Here is a 22216-nt window from a genome sequence, read left to right as displayed (position 1 = left end):
CCCCTGGTGAGCTTCTTATCTCTAGTAATTAAGAACATCCTAATGAGCATGGTGCCTTTCTGTGTGTGTTGGGGTGGACATATAGCATCCAGGCCTCTATCTGCCTGACATGAACTAGCTCTGTGATTTCAGACAGTGCTCTCAGACATGTCTTACAAAGAAGAATGGCTCAGCTGTGACTCAGAACAATTTCCTATTAAAATAGTTAACAGACAAGCATTAGCTTACCCTGGACATAAGCAAAATACCAATCACCATAATCATCAGTGACACATTTTTACATAGAGGAAGAGGGAATGCAGAAGGAAAGAAAAAATTATCAGCTATAGACAGAAAAGTAAAAAGAAATAATTTTAATTCAGTATCTTAAAGTAAATTTAATTATCTGAATGTCACTGCTGCATAACATTTGTAGTCTGATCTCAAAAAGACTGAGTGAGGAAAGCAAAAATTGTGAGGTGGGCAGAGACAGAATTACAGAGGTTAACATAATTATATGTGTGGCTTCCACAGACTCAGTATAGGCAGTAGCTCACAAAATGGCAAATGCAAGATAGCAGCATTAATGGGGTCCACATACAGTACAGTTTGCACACAAATATCCAACATATATGTTGATCATGAAGTCTTTACTGCAAAACATACTTATGTTCAAAAATGTATTCATGACTTTGCAGGAGAGTTCTGAAATGAGGCCTTTTATGTCCACATGCTCTTTGCTTAATTATTGTTCCAAACTTTCGAATCAATGAAGTTCTTTCTTGTGAAAATGTTCAACCTACAGACCTGTCAGTTTCATCTGTGTGTCAGGGAAGGTCATGGAATAGACCATCTCGAGTGCCATTATGCACTATATAGAGGACAAGCAGGGGATCGGGCCCAGTCAGCATGGATTTATGACAAAGGCTCTAGATGTTGTCTACCTGGACTTCTGTAAAGCCTTTGACACTGTTTCCCATGGAATGTTCATGAAAAAAATGGCTGTTCATGGCTTGGATGTGCACATGCTCTGCTGCATAAAACGCTGGACGACCAGACCCAAAGAGTGGTGGTGAACAGAGTTAAATCCAGCTGGTGGCTGTTCTCAAGTGGTGTTCTTCAGGGCTCACTATTAGGACCACTTCTGTTTAACATCTTTATCAGTGGCCTTTATGAGGGGTTAGTGTGCACCATTAGTAAATATGTAGGCACCAAGTTAGGTGGAAGCATTGCTCTGCTTGAGGGTAGGGAGGTTCTAGAGACTTGGACAGATTGGATCAATGGGCCAAGGTCAGTGGTATGTCCTGCGCTTGGGCCACAACCCCACGCAGAGCTACAGACTTGGGGAAGTGTGGCAGGAAAGTTGCCTGGCAAAAAGGGACCTGGGGGTTCAAATCAGCAAGTGGCTGAATATGAGCCAGAAGTGTGCCCAGGTGGCAGAGAAAGCCAATGGCATTCTGTCTGGTATCAGAAGGAGTAGAAAGATGTTTGTCCCTCTATTCCGCACTGGTGAGGCCACACCTCCAATACTGTGTTCAGATTTGGGCATCTCAATACAAGAAAGACATTGAGGCACTGGAATGGATGCAAAGAGCAATTAAGTTGGTGAAGGGCCTAGAGAACAAGACTTAGGGAGTGGCTGAGGGAGAGTCTGAGGAAGAGGAGGCTGACGGGAGACCTTATCACCTTCCACAACTGCCTGAAAGAACAATATAGAGAGGTAGGTGAGAAGAAGTGGTCCCTTCTCACAGGTAATTAGTGCTAGAACAAGAGAGAATGGCTGAACCAGGGTAGGTTTAGGCTAGACATTAGGAAAAACTTTTTCACTAAGAGTGGTCAAGTGTTGGAACAGGCTGCCCAGGGAGGTGGTTGAGTCACCATCTCTGGATGTGTTTAAAGGTCATTTAGATGTGGTACTTAGTGATATGGTTTAGTGGTGAACTTGATAGAGTAGGGTTAATGACTAGACCTAATGATCTTGAGGTTTTTTCCAACCTGAATGATCCTATGATTCTATTTTTCTCCTCATATAAATAGGAGAAATGATCAGGAGTGGCTTAAATCTTATCACAGCTTCAAAAGCACCATATTCTGGGAATCATTGGGGAAATATAATTCAGTGGTGTGGTAGTGGTTTCAAACAGCTACTTCAGACACACTGTCTTGGGCAACTCAGTTCCACTACTGACCAGACTTCTGGACCTGCCATCTCTCTGCATGGTCCCACAGGGCCCCTGCAATTACTCCCTTCTCCTGTGCATACTTCTATGTACTGCTCTGCAGTGGAAATACAGCGCTTACCTGGAAAGTTGAAAAAGTGAGATGGAATTTGATCAGATCATTGCTTTGGGGAGGTTAGGGCAAAAAAAGCTGTCCTTCCTCTGCTACAGGTCTCTCTTGCTCAGTAAGGAGGTGGTGTTTCTGCCTCTGTGAGCTGCTCACCTTTGTGCCAAAAGCATACTCAGCTGTTTAGTTTTGTAGACGTAGGATTCTGTAGACATATATACATGTAGCACATATATTTGCAAGCCTCCCCACCCCTCCATTCATGGTTATAATTGGAAACAACTCTTGAAGTGTTTGGAAGAAATTCTCCTCAATCCTCTTTTTCACTTCCCTGCAGAAGGGGTAGATTAACTCCCCTTTGTAATAGAAGAGAAAGGAACAGCACACAGGTGACTTAGCAGATCTCAGGTTTTGTCTGCTGTGATGAGTGGCTGACAGGTAAGAAACTCCTTTGCTGTTTGTGCTGAGATGCTTTCTGTGCTGTTAATGCGTGGAACATATGATTTGTTTTTTCATTTATTGGCAGGGAATTTTGCTTTTTCTTCCCTATCCTTTCCCAGCATCTTAAAAACCACTTGATGCAGGTACTGTCTACAAAGTGTATTTAAGAGTTTTCAGCTAGCCCAAGTCTGAGTTGAGTTCTTACCCTGGCAACAAATGTATACGTTGCAGACTATATACAAAAGAAAGCTGACTCCTTGCAAGTCCCTGAGATTACTTTTCTTTGGAGCTTTAGTACAGACATTATTCATTCACTGCATTCTCCCTACAAACCAGTGCTGGTACAGAAGAAAGTAAAAAAGTGGATACTTCAACAAGAAGTTTCAGTTCAGTCCTTAGGTTGAATTTTGCCGTTCTGACAACATCAGCACAACTGTACACAGTTGCATAGTTTTCATTTTGAAGAAATTAGCATTCATCCTGCTCCTTTCTGATTTAAGGTCTTTAAACAAGTTAGTAGAAAGAGCTAGTCATATCTGAGATGAAAAGCAATTCATTTACTTGGTTGGTTTTGGTTTGTGTTTTTTTTTAAGCAGTTCCACCTCTTTAGTAAGTATTTTAGAGACAAGGCTGGCTTGGGGTGATAACAGAAATGTAGGAGGTAAGAAACAGCACATTCTTCGCATTCTGGACAGACTCAGGTCAGAGTCCACTACTTCTATACTGAGAGCTTTAATATTCATTTTTCTGAAAGGGATTTAAACTGACATGAAGTATCAATTTAAAAGGATGCAAAGTCCATCCTATGTGAAAGTGAGTTGCTTGGCCACAGGTCCACACTGCGTTAGCAGCCTTGTTGCTGGTATCAGCACTTCAGGCACAGATAACAGCGCTGAGCACAGTGCAGGCTAATAATCTCAGTGTTTATCCACCTTCTTGCAGTACTTTTTTATTTCATTATTTGTCTGCTACTGATACCTTAGCTAATGATTTTACAGCAGTGCTTCCTCCGGCAGCTTCCCAGTGCTCTATCCTATTTTATGACACAGAGCAATGAAGTTATTTGACTCATGTACTCCTAACAGCAGCATTTGGGTACCAGAACCATATCTGGGCACACTATATAATATATGAATCTTCTTAGCCTTGTTCTTGCCCATGAACAGGTGCTAGGAGTAGCATTTCTTTCTCTGCCATTCCCAGCCCTTATAGCCTACTAATGCTCTTTATGGTCCATATACTCCCTCTGCAAAATGTGATTCTTTGATTTTCAGACATCTATTTCCTCCTTCATCGTTAGGAACCGTCTGCAGCCAGGTGCTTTCCTTGGGACTCAGAGAAGCACTCAGCCAGAACTGTCTCCCTAAACCAAATGCAGATACTTCCCATCTTGCATGAGGGAAAGGTTGGGAAGCTCACAGCTAGTCTCAGAAAAAAAAAAAAAAAAGAAGAAGAATTAGAAAAACCTCTTCTAAATTTATCTGCTTGTAGCCCAGACTGCAGTTGCCAAACACCCTCTGAGAGGAAGTCCCTTTTGTGAATTTAAGAAGACCTCAAGTCCAGGCCTTTGCGACTGAGGGTTTTTTGAGCTTTATGCCGAGAAGGCAGGTGGAGGGAGTGGCAGCGAGGAAGAGGCCGGGTTCAGACACTGGAAAAACCCTGCGCCCAGGGCTCTGCTTGGGTCTTGGTGTTTGGCTGCATGAGGAAGGCCAAAGTGAAGTCCGAAGTTTACAGGCACCCACCGGGTGCAGGCAGCCCTGGTGCAGAGGAGGCCTCTTGATGGGGTGTGCACCACTGCTACTGGGGGTCTAAGGCTGTCCGACGGAGCCGATCTACGCAGGAGCCCGGGACCCATGATAAAGAGGAACAGGTCACCACAGGCCCAAGGGCTGGGAACCTCTGGCCAGGGGAAAGCAGGGGGCCCTGGTGCAAAAATCAGCCGGGCTCAGCCAGCGTCTCGTCGCCCGGCCTCCATGTCGGGCTTGCATAAAGAACCATGTCATGCTTCATCTGGGAAGGAAGGGCCGGGAAGGACTGCAGCCGCTCTCTGCTCTCCTGTTTTCACAGAAACCGATCTGTGTACCTAGAAAATAACAGGAAGGGAAAGCGCGGGGGGAGGCGCGGGCGGAGGGGGGGTAAGAAGATCCTGTTTTCGGTCGCTGCCCGAGGAGTAATTCGGAGGAGACGGCTCCATATTCCCGGGGCCGCCGCGGCTGCGGCGAGGATGGAGCGGGCGGCGCGGGCGGCGTAGCCAGCTCGCACGGGGGGGGCCGCGGGCAGCGCCGCGCCCGCCCGCCGCCGCGGGGTGAGGGCTCCCCGGCCGCCCCCGCCCGGCCAGGCGCCCCGCCGCCAGCCGGCTCCCTGGTACCCGGGGCTGCTGGGGTTGTGTCCAAGGCCTCCCCCTCCCCCGCGTACACACTCACACACACAGAGAGACACACACACACACACACACACACTCACACACACACACCCCATCTCCTCCTGCTGCCGCCGCCGCCGCCGGAGAGATCGGGGATTGCCCGCGGCCCGGCCCCGCTCCCGACTGCTCCCCGTGCCCGGGCGCATCGCACCCCGCGGGGGCTTGCCCGGCTGCCCCCGGGGCGGCGTGTGCGGGGCGAGGGGTGTGGGAGGGCGGGGGGACACACAGCAGCTCCCGCGGCGGCTCCCGATGGCTCGTCCGCGGCCCCGAGAATACAAGGCTGGAGACCTGGTGTTCGCCAAAATGAAGGGGTACCCACACTGGCCGGCCCGGGTGAGTAACCGCGGTGGGGGCGCCCGGCCCCGGCTTCGCGCCGCCGCCGCCGCCCCCCTCGCCCTGCTGCCGGCTGGGCAGCGGCCGGGCCGCGGCAAGCCTCCGCCGGAGGCCCCGGCTCCGGGCCCGTCGGACGGGGGGCCGCGGTGCGCGCCCACCCCGTTATTATTGTGCATCTTTTCTTTGATCTGCAGATTTCTCCCCGGCCCCCCGGGAGGAGGAGGAGGAGGAGGAGGGAGGGAGGGGGGCGAGCGCGGGCTGTACCTGGGTTGTTATCACGGGGAGGAGGCTTGGGGAACCGGCAGCCCTGCCTGCATGACAACGATGCTGTTTATTATACGCCCTCCCTCGCCCAGTCCCCTGGCTCCCCCGTGGGGCAGAGGGGCCCTCATCTCCCCCCCGCGGCCGGCGCCTGGGGCAGGGCGGCCCTCTCCCCGAGGCCCAGCGCGGCCCAGCGCCCAGGTGGAGGACGTGGTTTCGGGCCAAGCTTCGGAACCTGTGTGGGGCAGGGGCAGGGCAAGGTCTAGAAGGGGCATGGGGGGAGGGGCGAGGCCCGGTGGCACGCCGTGGGAGGGGGCCGAGGCCCGGAGTCGGGCTGCGGTTGTCTCCAGGGTGGCGGGTGTCAGGATAGCCCCGCGGGTGGGAGAGGTGGCATGGCTTGGTTCGTAGAGGTTGGGTGAGGTGAAGCAGGGCCTGGCTCTGAGGTGCGGCAGGGTACATGCAGGGTGCCGGCATTCCAACAGCTCGGGAGACAGCCCTCTATACGCAGGCTTTGGGGGTATTTGGCTTCCTGCTTCATTTTAGTCTTCCACTGAGTTGACTTTCTTCCGCAGTCCTTTGTCGTTTTTTGTTTTACGCTGCCATGATATAACTGAGGTGGAAAGGCATCGTGAGCATTTGGCAGTCAGATAAGCGCCCTATTGTATTTAAACATCCTTTATTCAGTGCTGCTACAATAATGTAGAACAGAGCTTTCTCCAAGCGGTTTGGTACCGTGGCACACTTACACGGCCTCTTCTTTCCCTCCTTTTTGTTCACTACTGTGTAAACTCACAATGTGACATGTGCTGTGTGAACTGATTGTCAGGCATCAACCAGTGAGAGTCTGTATTTACTTGTCTTCCCAACCTACCGGCATGATTGGGTCGTGCTTCATGTCATCATTTGCTATTCAAGGGAAGCTGCTGGTCTTTATAGACTGTAAAGAGCATTAAGATAATGAAGTGTTGCATGCAATATCCGGGGAAACATAGATAGGCACGATAAGGATAGACTGACATTTTAGTTTTATCCTTTTCAAGAGACACCTGGAAAAGGATGAGTGTAAGTGGCAGAAATGTGTCCTGAGTGTAACTGAAGGAGCAAGAGAAGTGGTATTGGAACAGCAGACACTGTACAAGGAGGGAAGGCCAACAAAACCAAGCAAGGATTGGTGAAGAAAAAATAGTGAGAGGGTGCTAAATATCTAGAAGCCTGTTAATAAGGTGGTACATTCAGTTATTTTTGCAGAACAGAATAAAATTAGCATGCGAAAGGCTGAACTTAATCAACGCTGGGTTGTGGTTTTGTTATTCTATTACACAGGTTGGTAGATATACTACCTAAAACCCAGCAATTTATGTCAGTAGAACAGCATGAGCCCCTGAAAATTGACTTCTTTACTTCCCCTGTCATGGTTTAATTTGCTGTGAAAATTTTAATATGAACAGTTGAGACCATTACCACATTGAAGCATGTTAATCCTTTTCCTTTTTGAGCTTTTGTAAACCTCCCATTTGTTTACCCTGAAGCAGAACAGAGCCTTTTGTTTTAATGGTGTTTTCTTTTCTTTAAAAAAATCGTTATATGCAATGCAGCTGATCATAGCTTTTGCCTTGGTGTCTAAATAGGTATCAGAATGGTAATAACATCCAACAGAGTACATCTTTGATAGCAAAAAAATAGGTGTACTGTTAACATAACTTCCTTTGTGCTAGCTAACAGGATGTAAAGTTCAAATGAAGACAGAGCAATCTCTAGTTTTAATATGACTTAGCAAGCAGAGGTAGAAACCATTAAGTGCCCAGAGTCTGCCATCAAGTAAGAAGATAGCAGCCAGGCTAGGGGAGCATCAGTACTGGGGTTTAACTCACCCAAATGAGCTCCTGTAAACACATGATGTAGTTACATACAGCTTTATGTTAGATCAGACTGAGGTTTGGCTGAACCTAACATGTTGCTTGTTACATACAGTGCATCCTGTCTTTACTAGGACCTCTCTTCATCTTTTTTGCCAAGTTTTGCATGATGTGCACTTTCTCAAGCAAAGCAAAAACCTAGTAAGGACACTAGTGCTTATTCTGTTTCCTAGAAAACATTATTGCATATGATTAAGTAGGAAAGAAGCATTTGAGCTGAGAATCTAATTCAGAGACTCTGATCAACCGAATGCCGATCTGGATGTGCTTGTTTCCAGATCCTTGAGTGTTTTCTACTTATTTTGTTATTCATTATGCAATTGACATGCTTGATCTTTGTAGTCTCAGGTAAAAACTTACACATTTTGTGCTAATGTACTAAATAATATGAAAAACAGTATCTTTAAGTGGCAGTGTTATTGCGCTTACTAAGTTGTGCTTTGCATCTTGGAGACTTTTGACATTAATTTCCTGTCTGGACACAAACTTCTTAAAACTCTGTTTAATGAACTTAAGAAGTGTTAAAGGAGGATAGAAGAACTCTGCCTACCCTTTAATGAAACATAATTGACTTGTCTCAGAATCAACCATGTATTTTTGTGTGCATGGGCAGTACCATACAGAAAATCCATCTCAAATCCCAGACGCAGTCCAGCTGTGGTAGTGTAGGTTTGCACTTACAAGACTTACTCCTGTCTCTCATTAGGGATAATGTTCGTGGGCTTGGCGAGCTCTATGTGGCAGAACACCACAGTCCTATCTAGCGGTAGGCAGCAATCACTAGTCCTAGGCCATTAGCTTTCCACCCCCTCTCTTTTGAGATGCATTGATCTGCATGCCCGACTTTCATCACAAAGAGAGAAACCAGGAAGAAAGTGGCCAGGTAGTGCTGATACGCCCAGAGACCACTGAAAACGTTTTGTCTGATAACTGATGGTGCATTAAAGCAGTCAAACTGCGTATAAAGTTTCTTTGTTGTTTGGTCTAGAATTAATTTGAAAAGGACCAAAGTTGCTGCAATTAGTTGAAACTGTAATGCCCAGTAAATCTTATCCTGGATGTTAGGAGGAAGTTCTTCACAGAGAGAGTGATTTGCCATTAGAATGGACTGTCCAGGGAGGTGGTGGAGTCACCATCCCTGGGGGTGTTCAAGAAAAGACTGGATGAGGCACTTGGTGCCATGGTCTAGTTGACTGGATGATCTTGGAGGTCTCTTCTAACTTGGTTGATTCTATGATTCTATGATACACTGTTAAACTAATACTGGAGAATAAACCTACTCTCTTCAAAAGATGCTTTTAGATACTTGCTGTTTGAAAGATGTTACTTAGCTCTCAATACTTGCAAGAGCTGGGAACTTTTTATTGGAAAAAGCCAAAATCTTCTTTATCTTAACTGGTGGACAGTGAAAAGGTTTAAATACCAGGTCCCAAGAATTGTACTGAACCTTAATAATAACAATGGATAAAATACTGGCATCCGTTTGGTAGTATGGATTCTGTGCTTGCCCATGATGTCAGTTGTCTTCAGATGCTCATTAGAAGTGCAGAATAAATACCAACTGGCCAGGTCATCTGTCAGTGTAATCCAACAAATTGTCTATCCAGGGTGCACACAAAAACAGAAGGAAGATGCTGTTGTGCTTAATATGTAGGAAATATTAATTCAATTCTTTCTATACTTTATGAATGGTCCTTGCCTTTGAAGCACTGGATCCCTCTGTGTCGTGATTCCCTGATTGTAAAACAGTTAACACTTTTCCCATTGAAAGGTGTTGTGGAGACAAAATCACTAATATTTAGGAGCTGCTTGACTATTGCTATGATAGGAGCTGTATAAGCACACAGAGAGAAAAAAATCTCTTTCTTCAGATACCCTAGTTTATCTAGGATAGATGTCCTGGTTTATTGAGGAATTGCCCCTTGAACAGTCACTCAGATGAGATAAAAAAGAAAAACTAGTGGTAGATTCAGAAAGATCAATAATGGTGTTTGTTTTATGAGTGACCCTGAAGAAACAATAAGCACTTAGTTGCTGAAATTAGCTGCTGATTTAAAAATAGGAGAGAAGCTGTTAATGCAGCTGTAGAGGGAAGAGGAAAAAGTCTGGAATGACCTCAATAAAATAAGAGTGTGCCCAAGTAAATGGCTCAACCCATTACTGAACAGAAATCTAGGATCATCCAGCTGGGAAGACAAGAACTCTCTTTGGGTAAACACAAGTAGTTTGTGTAGGGATGGCGAAGTTGATTTGGAACAACACAAAAGAGATCTAAACAGGTAAAGCAGTGCATTTTAGTGTAAAAGGTGTGGATGTTTAGAGCTGTCCAGAACGTTTTGTATTGGGAGGAGAATGCACCCTGTGAAATGATAGTGTGATGCTGTTAGGAAGGTGTATTTACTGTCATGTGGAGGTGAATTCCTGTTTTGTGGACTCTTGTCCAGTTCCTCTATTGCTTCTCTGAATTAACATCTACTTGAACTCCCAAGTTTGCTATTTAGCTGACAATCTTCGTATGTAAATGTCACTATTAAAACCATCTGCCAACAGCAATAGTAAAATGGTATTTGGGGCACTTTATGTTTTAGAATTGCAAATGGTTATTAATTTTCAGTATATTGCTTAGAGTAATATATAGTAAACGTCATTTTAATGGGAGCTAGTGTCTGAGGCAGGCTGAGACCATCAGTGCAATGGTTACGTGCTAAACTGTAGCTGAGTGCATTTTTTCAGTGTTGCTAACTATGTCTTCAGCAAGGCATGAAAGCAAGGCACCTTAAATTGAATTAAAGTAATACAAGGGAAGGGCTTAAAGGTAAGCTTCTGCTTAAAGACTTTGTTAGACTAGAGCCTAAAAAGATAAGGCAAATAATACAATAGTATTAAAGTATAATATAATATTAGAGACTATTCAAAGAAATTACTGCTACAAAGTGACAGAATTCCTGAAGACTTGCAGTATCAGTAAAATATTAAAAGTATCTATTGTGAACATCCCTAGGCAGGCATTTAGTAAACAAACCTCCAGTTCAGCAAAATTATAGATGGAGCTAGAGGGTTGACTGTGGTGAAGCTCTCAGTTCAGGACCCAGGCCTGTGTTCTGACATAGGCTGGTGAAATACAAGACACTTAACCAGGAACAACTTTGGGCAGTTATAATTGAGGTATGACAGGTTGGAAATATCAAGCTCTCAAATGCATCATAGAAGAAAGATTCTACATTTTTAAGTGTTTGATATTTAAAACAGGCCATTTATTTTCTTATTAGTAGAAGAATAAGAGAAGGTAGGTTTTCCCTGGCAGGGTTTATCTTTTTTGGCAAAGAATGACAGACAAAAATCAGATTAGATCCAGAAAACTTCAAAGGGTCCATCAGAAATAAACAACAGATCTTTCTCTGTTTTTCTGCCAAAACCCAGTCTGCAGTCTTTTGAGCTTTCCTTCTTGGCCATTTGGGACCTGTCCAGTCCTTCACCATGTGCTTTTCTCCATTTTCACCTTTTGGTTGCTCTAGTTCATGACCTCTCTTTTGCCATGTTGTTAAATATGAGTCTCCTGAGACTTCTCCTTTACTAACTCAGAGCTTCTTCCATCTCTTTCCCTCTTTAGTTATGTACCTCACTCATACATCATTCCTTGGAGGTCTGCAAGCAATTTTTCATGGCATGTCTCTGTTCCTTTCTGAGATGCGATGTGATTTGGTGATGACTGCAAAGGTCTCTCTTAACCTAGGAACTAATGGTGAAGTCATGGCTTTTTCAGGCAGCAATCCCATGACTTCTGTGCTGCATCTGAAAAGAGCACATTTAAAGCAATGAGTTCTTTATGGAATTGTTTTTTCCTTTCCAGACCTTCTGTACCAGGTTGACACACGTTGCTTGGATAGGATTTAAATTTTTATTTGCAGAAATCTGGCTGTATTTAGAGTAGATTTGAGTGCCTTTTCAGTGACTTCATCAGCTCAGTGAGTACTGTTTCCTTCATTTCCTAAACAAAAATAACAAGGAGTAAAGTATGAATTCTGCAATTTTTCATAAGGTGATGAACCTCAGCAACTGATGATCTTTCTTCATGCTCCTGCATTCTACTTTAAGTGAAGCTTAAAAACAGAGGATTGTAGTCTGAAATGGAGTAATTATTATACATAAAGTTGAGCCATAGCTTACAGCAAAACCTTTCCAGTTACTCATTTGGCAAATGATTAATTTTGGAGGCAAAATGTCTGTTATTAGCATGGCAGGGATATTTGGGAAGATATCTTTTAAGTCCTTTAAATCTTTCTGGCAGTTGTTTTTTTTTTTTGCTTTATTGCTTGGGTTTGGATTTTTTTTGTTTTGTTGTTGTTGGGTTTTTTTGTTGTTGTTGTTGGGGTTTTTTTGTATAGGTTTTTTTTCTTTAATTAGTTTAAATAACTAACTCCAAATGTGCAAGTGATATTTTTGTGTGAATGACAATAGATGAATACATTTTCTCCTTCAGTGTTATGACTTAAGTCCAAATGAAGCTATCCTAGAATGTAGACAGTTGTTTCATTAGTTTTGAGGCAATAAGCAATTAAAAGTTTTTACTGCTCATACTGTACAGATTTATTGTTCGATATTTTTCCCTTGTCACTTTGAAGCCACTGAATAATTTTTATCAACTAATCTCATGAAAATAATTGGATATCTATTTTGTCTGAAGGGAGCATGTCCTTTTCATTGAAATCTGTAGCCTGTCAAGTCAATCTGTATGTTCTTAATGCAAAAAGAAATGAGAAATGTTAGTTTCCATTACGTTAACTGACCGATCTCTTCTTTTTATTGTTGTGTAAAGAACATTTTAGGACCCCCAACTGGAATTAATTTTTTTTTCAGTGTAGAGAGCAAAATGAAGACTGAATTTTCAGTCTTAACTCTTCCTTTCCCCATCATAGTAATGCCTTAATGAGCCTTCCTGCATTTAGGGTAATAAAAATCTTCTCTGTGAGTGAGTGCTGACAGTAAGTATATACAATTGTCATTTGAGGATCCATGAAAGGATTTCCTGATAATACTGGAAAAGTGATGACAATGTAGAGAGCTTGGGCATTTTAGCTATTTGAAATGGTGTTGCCTGAGCAGTAAAGACCTTTTCACTGTGTGCTTGAGAGGCGTAAAGGAGAAGGAGACTGCCTGAGGCCTCTTGGTAATACTGTAGTTGGAGTGATAAATATAGCAACAAACACTGGAAAGTAGCCTGTATGGAGCAGTCAGGAAGAGGTGGTGGAGCCGTTTTTAAAAGGTGTTAGCAATTAGCTGAACGCCAGCATTTCATTGTACCTTTAGGTACCTTGGTACTTTCTAGTCCAGCTCTGTGTCATCTGCATCCCTATCCCAGGGATATATAAGTGTGTGTGTACACACAGCTGTGCTGTGCTTTGCTTAGGTATACAGACTCCCATAGACAAGATGCTTAAAACATAGTTGTAGCAGGATGTGGTAGCACATCCGTTGACTCTGGACTCCAATAGAAACAGCATGAACATAGAAGGGCCAGTAGCTTGGCTGAAGCACGACAGAAGCAACTAGAATGAACAGTTATTTAAAAGATTCCAAGAAATATTTGGCAAACAAGTGACTATCATGAGGTAAAGCTTCTAAAACTTAAAGAAGGAAACAGGTTGTTGCTTCCTTCTCTTGGGAAGGTCTCTGCATTACTGGCTGTGCACATCTGAGATTGTTTCATTCTTGTAACAGCCAGTTCTAAACCTGATTCAGAAATTGAAGATTAATTGCAAATTCCTTTCCAGTTTTCTTTTCTTCTGCTTAGGCTATTTGACATGACAGTCTTGATAATTCTCACTAGTACCTGGTGGTTGTATGAAATCTGGCTTTGAGGTTCTTTTTGAGGGGTTGGTGGTGGGGGTGTGTTGTTTAGATTAATTTTTTGTTCTAGAAAACAAAAGGAATGTAAGAAATGTGTGTAAATGCTACAGCATCCTGATAAAACAAAAAACTTACCATATGATATAGTTCCTATCGTCCCATTCCCATTGTCCCATTCCTCATCCTTCAAATGGTCTCAGGTCAACGCCGATATCATCCTTGGCATTGTTGCTGCCCCTAGAAGACACACAGTGTTCTTGAATTTCAGAAGGATTTCATCTCTATCTCCTTTTAAAGCCCTGTGAAATCCAAAAATGCATTCAGTCAACATAAAGAGAGGAGTTGATTCTCTACTGTGCTCTGGGCAGCACAGAGCCCACCACTAGAAAGAATAGATGTCCACAGACTTTAGCCTCTGCCTTGGAAAAGTACCTGTAAATGTCTCTTGGTTTTCCATTAGCAGATTGAAAGGATAATTAGTGTACATCTCTAGCCCCAGAAATGCAAACTGGAAACAACTGTTTATTTTGCCTTGCAGCAACGTGTAAAAAACCTGGAGAGAAGCTGTTTGCCAGCTCTAGTTTGGCTGCTTGAATAGAAGACATCATATAACAAAAGGGGAAAAACAGGGCAAGGAGTATCATAGCCAAAGAGTTTCTTTAAGACCGTCACTTAACAGAGCATCCTGCATACAGCAGAGTAAGTGAGGTCAGGGAAGAAAACAAAAATTCCAGACTGTAAGAGCTGTAGGGACCAGATATCACTGTTGTTTCACTGGTGTCAATCATAAAACAGTGCATCAGGCTTTAAAGTCCTTGGGCTTGTAAAGCACCTACCTGTGAAGCCACTTAAAATAGAGAATGTAAAACCACACTGAGGCAATGAGTACAGAAATACTTGAAGTCTGGGAGAGCTGGAGACACAATTGCACAATAATGCGAACTGCTTCTGGGAATCAGTCCTGTTCCAGACTGGATTACTAAATGTACTAAATACAAGTACATATTGAAACTTAATGACATAGGGAGTGAACTTACAGAGGTATGTAGCATCAGTCTGCAGATACAATTCAGGCGGGAGAGAGAAAAATACAGATAGAAGAGCAAATGCTGTAGGTGCAAAGAACAATTCTCAGTTGCTGTGCTTTCTGTGATATGCTTTTGTGTTTTGCATGGAAAGTCATTGGATACAAGTAGGTCTTCTTTTGCTTTCCTCCAGCTCCACAAATCTTAGTTTTACAGTGTCCAAGCCTAAATCAAAGGTATACTATAAACCCCTTCTTTTAATTCCTGGAGTACAGGGTATCTTCCTCAGCTGGACTATCCTCACATATGAAGAAAAGAAGAATCCAGGTCTCAGTTCCTAGCTGTTATCCTAGTCTCTAACCTGTTGTTCAGTAACCAGGAGGCAGTTCCTTCAGCTCCTTTCCTGTGGGAAAACTGGAGATGTAGGATGTTTACAGTTCACCTTTTCTATGACATGTGTTGGTATTTTCCCATTACCGCAGCTGTGGGATGGAGGGAAGCATGGAAGGCAGTGATGGAGTGGCATTTAGACTTGCATATGCCATTGGTTGGCCATCCTGACAAAGCAGTATGAGGTGATGCCAGAAAGCAGAGCACTGTCACTCAAAAGGATGTTTGTGTCCTTCCTCCTCTCATGTTTTACCTTTCTTTTCCTTACTGCTTATGCAGAGACCACCCAAGCACAATGGCTGAGTGGAGCACCAGAGCCAGCAGGCTTAGAGGGGAGTGATTTGCACCCTGCAGATGAAGTGAGGCCATCCATGCATGGCCTGACTTCCTTCCTTGGGATATAACATATTATTTGTCACTGTATGTAAACCAATCCCTCTGGCTCCATTGACTACTTTTGGTGTGTAAGTTGACGTAAATATCTGTGTATTTTTCCTTAGCTTCCTCCAACTTGTTACCAGCCTGTATTGTGATGTCCTGCATGAGGCTGAACTAAGTTCCCTAGGTGCGGTTGCACTACATGAGAGCTCTCTGGCAGGATGTGTGTTTGCATATGGGGATTTCTGCATATTGCCTTGACCTTTGCAGCACATTAGTTGTTCAAATGTAACTTGTCCACTGTTGGCTTCCTGTAGTGTTGCTGCTTCCAGCTGTTTCTCTCTTATATTGCCAATCCTTTTTCCCAGATGTGTTAGCTTTTTCTTCTTAAAAAATAAATTAAGGTTTACTTCCAGATCATATTTCTCACAGGCCCAGGACTCTGTGAGTCAGTTGTCATGTTGGTGTTACTGTCACTGGATGTAGTGAAGTGACTTGATGTTCATACATACATACAACAGCAGCACAAGAGACTATCTTTGTCTTAATAGTTTCAAGGGCTGCTAGTTCTCTCTCCCAGATGCCTCTTCCAGAACATGGAAGAAGCTGTTAAGTGAGGCAAATCTTGGCAAGGAATACACCTAAACAAGGCATCTTATGCCAAACACTGCCCTACTGCAGTGGCATCTTTTGTCATCTTTTTCATAAACTAATTAGTTGCTGGTTGGTTTTCATCCCAGATGTCACTATTTCCATCTGAGGCAGTGTAAATTTGTATTTCTGTAAGGATTTCTTCAGACACTATTATCTGGAATCCAATTAGGTACCATTCATTCAGGATTAACCACATGTGGAAGTGTTTGCAGAGGTGAGGTTCCTGTGTTCTGTTTACCACTGTTTCATTATCCTCCAAGAGGCAGGGGCTTGGGCATTTCATGTACTCCAGTAGCCCTGCACAGATCTGCTGCAGGGCTGAAGGTTTGCTGTCCTGGTTCTTACAGAACAACGTAAGGAAGATGATACCAATCCTATTAGTTTACTCTCTAAAGGCCATGTCCCAAAGGCAGTGAATGAGTTTTGACTGCATAAAGATTCCTTGATTTCAATAAAACTGCTTACATGTGTGCTGCCGTGCCTGTAGAAACATAAAGTAGGACCATAGCCCAAGGGAGAAGGCAGATGTTCATCTTAAAAAAAGAGAAAAATAAAAGATGACATTCCTCACTGCAGTGCCTCTCCAAATACCAGGGGTTTTGAAAGATATTAGTAGTGCAGCAAACTCAACAGATAATTTTTTCCGTATGTTGCTTGGATCAGGTGACTTGCATATGTTCACATTTTCAGGTACCTCTTTTGCTGTTTTTTATCAGGAGCTTTTCAAAATCTTCCTCTTGTGCAAATGTTTTGGGTTTTGTTTTATTTTTTTTTCCTTTGTCACAGTATTTCTATCACAGCTTTTAGAGAAAGGTAGCATGAAGTTATTAACTGAATCTTGTGGTTTGAATTTTAATATCCACAAAGATGTATCACCGGTAATAAGCTTGTTCTATCTGTTAATATTTTGTTGTCTTTGCATTTGTTTGAGAGACTTTGCTTTGGAGATTTTTTTATTGTTGTTAAGGGAGTGGGTCAGTTTTCTAAGCAGGTTTTCTGAATTGGAACTTCTGGTAAAATGATACGTTCTTGTTAAGAGATGAAAAGAGATTAGAGAAGACTCATTTGTCAGTCAGGGCCCTTCAGCATTAAAATGCTGCAAATGTTTTCTCCTTATCTTTTGGAAGATGCCATCTCCTGCCTTACAGAAGAATGGATTCACCTGTGTCTATAATTGCTGTGTTATTTTGCTGGATGTGATCTGATCATACAAAGACAATGGCTTTGTTTATGCTGCCAAACTATGCCCAGCTGTGCTTGCAGGATCAAGCCTCTAGCTGTTAAGTTTCTAGAAGCCCATAATAATAAAGATTTTAGTGGCAGTATGTTAAGAGGAAACACCAGCTTCTTTAGCAGATGTGGGAGCAAAGGAAGCAATTTGTAAATGAGAAGCTTACAGTTTTTATGAAACATTTGCTGCTAGATGAAAGTGTTAGTTTACTTGTTCATCAAGTGTCAGCAGTATGGTTTACCTGGCATAGTAATGGGGGTGTCAGGGTTGTCTCCAAGGCAGTTTTATTGAAAAGGACACCATCATGAGTTTTGTGTGTGTGACTGATTTGGGGCTCTTGACAATTAAAAGCAGTATGAGCTAAAATGCTGCATTTGCAGAGCATGGTTTGGAATCATCATGTGTCATCAGTACATTAAAAGCCAAGTGACACTTAGAATTACAGTTATGAATACTTACTGAAAGGCTTTTGAGTGGCCTTTGTTGATTTGTGTGAGGTGTATATTCAAACTGTATAAGGATCCTAGGAAAAAATTATATGTGCAGTGTTCCCTGATGCCCTTCCTAGTTCTAGATAGGTGTCTCACTATCCAAGTTCTGTTTCATGTGCAGTTGCCCTTTCTCTGTTGTTTGCCCAATGTACACTGTTTCTTTGTATCTGCTTTTTAAAACACAGTGACAGGCTCCCTTGGAACACTGTTTTTTACTGAGCTGCCGAAGGAGAGTGCTCAACTTCTATGCTTAGTATGGATGCCATTCCTCGTGCAGAGGTAAAGAGTGTCCTTAAAATTTCATATTAAAGTATGTGGGCAAAGAGCTATTACAGTTCCACATGTGCAATGTGTCCCATGGCAGGCTCTATCCTTTTAAAATCACTCCTTTACAATTAACCTTCTGATTACCCCTCCAAGCACTGTATAGAAACCAGAGTGATGGCCAGAAGCCCTTGGTCATCTTTAGAGAAGGAAAGTTAGAGAAAATCAGAGACTTTTGAAAGAAAATAAAGTCTGGAGTAGACTTTGTGACTTCAGTAACAGAAGTGCATCCGAATCAGTAGGTTTTGTAAGTTACTTGTGTTCACTGAAACACCATTTTCTGAGAACTTACTTGAGAATAACACCAGATACCTCATACACATATTCAGCTTAACTTACTGGATAGAAAGAAACTATGAGAAGGTAACTCTTCATCTTGCAAGTATATAAACATGTAGGCTACTTCAAGTCCACAATTAATCCACGTAAATTAAAACAGAGTACTAGTGCTTAAACCTCATATTTAATGTTCATGATGCAAAATATATATTTTTAGAATAACAAACATGCCACCCTAGCAAGTCTGGTCACTACCATATTGATGTATTCATCTCACCTTGGACTCCAATGCCACTTACATCTCTTCTTGTCCTTCATGTTTTATTGCTTCATTTGAATCTGGACATAAAGAAAAAAAAATTCACAGCAAGAGTGGTCAGGCATTGGAATGGGCTGCCCAGGGAAGTGATTGAGTCATCAGCCCTGAATGTGTTTAAAAGTCATTTGGATGTGATGCTTGGGGATATGTTTTAGGGTGAATGTTGTAGGATAGGGATATCAGTTGGACTTGGTGATCCTGAGGGTCTTTTCCAACTGGAATGTTTCTGTGATTCTGTGATTTTCTTCTAACGTAGTTTAGTAATTAGGATTTAAGTTCATAGGTCTGCATATACATAATGGAGTGCTCTGCATGTAGAGTTTATTACTGCAAGTTGCTGTTTGAGATTTCATTTTATTATTTTAATGAAAACCTTAATTTTGATAAATAAGGCTGTTAATCTTTTAGGGACTGTCTCCATTCCAGCAACATTACAAAACTAAATGAAAACTCTCATCTGAGGTTTTAGAAGCAGAAAAACAGGCAGATGGGGAGGAGTATGACTTGGCTTGGAAAAACTTGTTCCCAAGTCTCTCTAGGCAGACAGATTAAAATTCCTAGACAGAGGGACTTTGCAGAGAAGGTATTTGACACTGTAATGACATCTCCTGGAAATCTGAGCAGAGATTGAAAGCTAACCCAGGAAAAACACCAAGTTGGGTCTAAGTGCTATGCAGAGACCACTGTGACTCCACAAATTACTTTTCATTCCATGGTTTTAGTGACCCAGTCAACACATACAGAAGTTCCATCTTGGCATAATAGTCTACCAGTTTAATTGGGCTTGTACCATTGATAGTGGCTAAGGCAGAGGAAACAAATGGAAACAGTTCTTTACAGAGAGTAATTTGGTTTATAGTGACTCTAGGCTTTCTGCGGATACTCAGCTCTTCTGCAGGTAGGAGTTCACAGTCTGTCAGCAGTGCAAACAGGAAAACCTAGCTTTGAAAATGTATTGCAAATCCCTCCATCTCACTGGGTTTGCAATTAAGTTTCATTGCTTCTCATTCCTCCTAAACTGTGTCCATGATGTAGTTGTGTGTCTTACTTGCATCATAACTAATTTACCTGTGTACCAGTGATGCTTGGCAATTGCACTTATCCCTCAGACCCAAAATCCAGGCTGAGGCCTCTCCCCTGCTGAAGTGTCCCAGTCCACTGTCTTCATGTGAGCACCCTCTATACCATGATTTGGTACAGAGTGTGTCTGTGTTTCTGCAGTCCTCAGCACCAGAAGGTTATGTCTGTTAAGGACCTCCCTCATACTCAGTACCTGTTCATGTGGCTTCTGCACTGTGTATGCAGCTCACCTCAGACTGCCTGTGCCTGCAAAAAGATGGGTAGGTAATACACAAATTAGTTCATGATACTGTGAAACAGAAGTTTATGTTTTCACAGTATCACAGTATCACCAAGGTTGGAAGAGACCTCACAGATCATCAAGTCCAACCCTTTACCACAGTGCCCAAGGCTAGACCATGGCACCAAGTGCCACATCCAACCTTGCCTTGAACTGCCCCAGGGACGACGACTCCACCACCTCCCCGGGCAGCCCATTCCAGTGCCCAATGACTCTCTCAGTGAAGAACTTTCTCCTCACCTCGAGCCGAAATTTCCCCTGGCGCAGCCTGAGGCTGTGTCCTCTCGTTCTGGTGCTGGCCACCTGAGAGAAGAGAGCAACCTCCCCCTGGCCACAACCACCCTTCAGGTAGTTGTAGACAGCAATAAGGTCACCCCTGAGCCTCCTCCTCTCCAGGCTAAACAACCCCAGCTCCCTCAGCCTCTCCTCATAGGGCTTGTGCTCGAGGCCTCTCGCCAGCCTCGTTGCCCTTCTCTGGACACGCTCAAGCATCTCAGTGTCCTTCCTAAACTGGGGGGCCCAGAACTGAACGCAGTACTCAAGGTGTGGTCTGACCAGTGCAGAGTACAGGGGCAGAATGACCTCCCTGCTCCTGCTGACCACACCATTCCTGATGCAGGCCAGGATGCCACTGGCTCTCTTGGCCACCTGGGCACACTGCTGGCTCATGTTCAGGCGGGTATCAATCAGTACCCCCAGATCCCTCTCTGTCTGGCTGCTCTCCAGCCACTCCGACCCCAGCCTGTATCTCTGCATGGGGTTGTTGTGGCCAAAGTGCAGCACCCTGCACTTGGAGCTATTGAATGCCATCCCATTGGCCTCTGCCCATCTGTCCAGGCGGTCAAGGTCCCGCTGCAGAGCCCTTCTGCCCTCCAACTCAGTCACATCTGCCCCCAGCTTAGTGTCATCTGCAGACTTGCTGATGACTGACTCGATGCCCTCATCCAGATCATCTATGAAGATGTTAAAGAGGATGGGGCCCAGCACAGATCCCTGAGGGACACCACTAGTGACTGGCCGCCAGCTGGATGTGGCACCATTCACCACCACTCTCTGGGTCCGGCCCTCCAGCCAGTTCCTAAGCAGTTGCTTAAGTCCTGCAAATAGATACTCTGATGTGAACACATACACTTGGATATTGAAAACCATGAGTCTTTATGGTCTAGGAGTCCACAGAGAGCAACATAATGGAGACAAAGAAATGCTTCGCTGTGTCTTTATTCCCTCTGGAGGACTGGTCATGACACTTGTAGTCTCATCTCTGCTGCCGCACCTAAACCTCAGAGGGTTGCAGGACACTGATAATGTTTGTACTTTGAAGGGACAAAGATTTTGTGTTCTTTGCCCATATAACAGTAAGGATTTGTTCTGTGCAAATACTTGCTCAGTGACAAGGAGCGTTTCAGTTCCCTGATACTATACTTCTTAGCCGCAATTCATGGTAACAAAACAGCTTCCACAAGAGACAAGCAGGAAGGTTTTCTGTACCTAAAGGCCTAAATGATAGTTGCAATCTCCAGAGAGACAAGCTTGAATCCTCCCTAGCAAGAGCCTGTGGGCAGCATCAAGTGAAGCAGATTGTTCCCTGCTTTGTCTCTAGCAAGTTTTTGTGTCCACCCTGACACAAATTGGAGGCTCCTGTTCTGGCCCCTGCTGTCACCATCCATCATGTTACCTTACTCAAAAAAAAAAAAAAAGAAAGAAAAAAAGAAGAAAATTTTGCCAGCCAGGTCTGGGAAGTGGCAAACTTCCAGAAATTTGCTTACCTTTTGTCTTTAAGTGTACCAATATGAGTATAAGGACTAGCAAGACGTCTTTAAAGCTTGAACAGTGGAATATGAAGCTTTTGATATGTAGAACAGATGAACCTTGAGTATAAAATTTGGTTGCATGTATCTGACCAAATGTCAATCCTGTAGGGCAGGTTATGTCCAATTGAAAAGGTTTTGATCATACTGGCAAAAAATCCTGTCTTGTAAATAAAACCTTTTTCCTTAAACAAAATCAACGAAATAGTAAAATTAAGTATTTAAAGGAAAAAGAAATCCTCAATCTGATGAGTTCTTATACCATTCATCCTCTCTTTATAGCAGATGTGATAACAGAGGGTGGCAGGCTTTATCTGGGCACTTTAGGGAGGAAGAATATAAGACTTTTCATGTCCTTTTGGCTTATGAGAAGAGAATAGCTGGAGAAAAATATGGTGCCTTTGAATGTTCAGTCCCTAAAATTTCTCATTTTGGGATGTATTTATTGACTAATGAATTCAGTTTTATTTGC

The 22216-nt window shown here is 43.3% G+C and overlaps 1 protein-coding gene across 1 annotated transcript in view; it reads left to right on the top strand.

Moving 5' to 3' along the window:
- Positions 1 to 4988: 4988 nt before the first annotated feature.
- Positions 4989 to 22216, top strand: part of HDGFL3 (HDGF like 3) — a 39515-nt gene continuing 22287 nt past the window's right edge. Inside the window, exon 1 of the mRNA XM_064157725.1 lies at positions 4989 to 5461. Coding sequence (XP_064013795.1) covers positions 5378 to 5461 — 84 coding nt within the window. The 5' untranslated portion in view covers positions 4989 to 5377. The remainder of the gene's footprint in view (positions 5462 to 22216) is intronic.

Source organism: Pogoniulus pusillus, chromosome 17 (genome assembly GCF_015220805.1).
Source record: "Pogoniulus pusillus isolate bPogPus1 chromosome 17, bPogPus1.pri, whole genome shotgun sequence".
In the NCBI taxonomy this organism is placed as follows: Eukaryota; Metazoa; Chordata; class Aves; order Piciformes; family Lybiidae; genus Pogoniulus; species Pogoniulus pusillus.
This window is presented reverse-complemented; position numbering and strand designations above follow the sequence as displayed.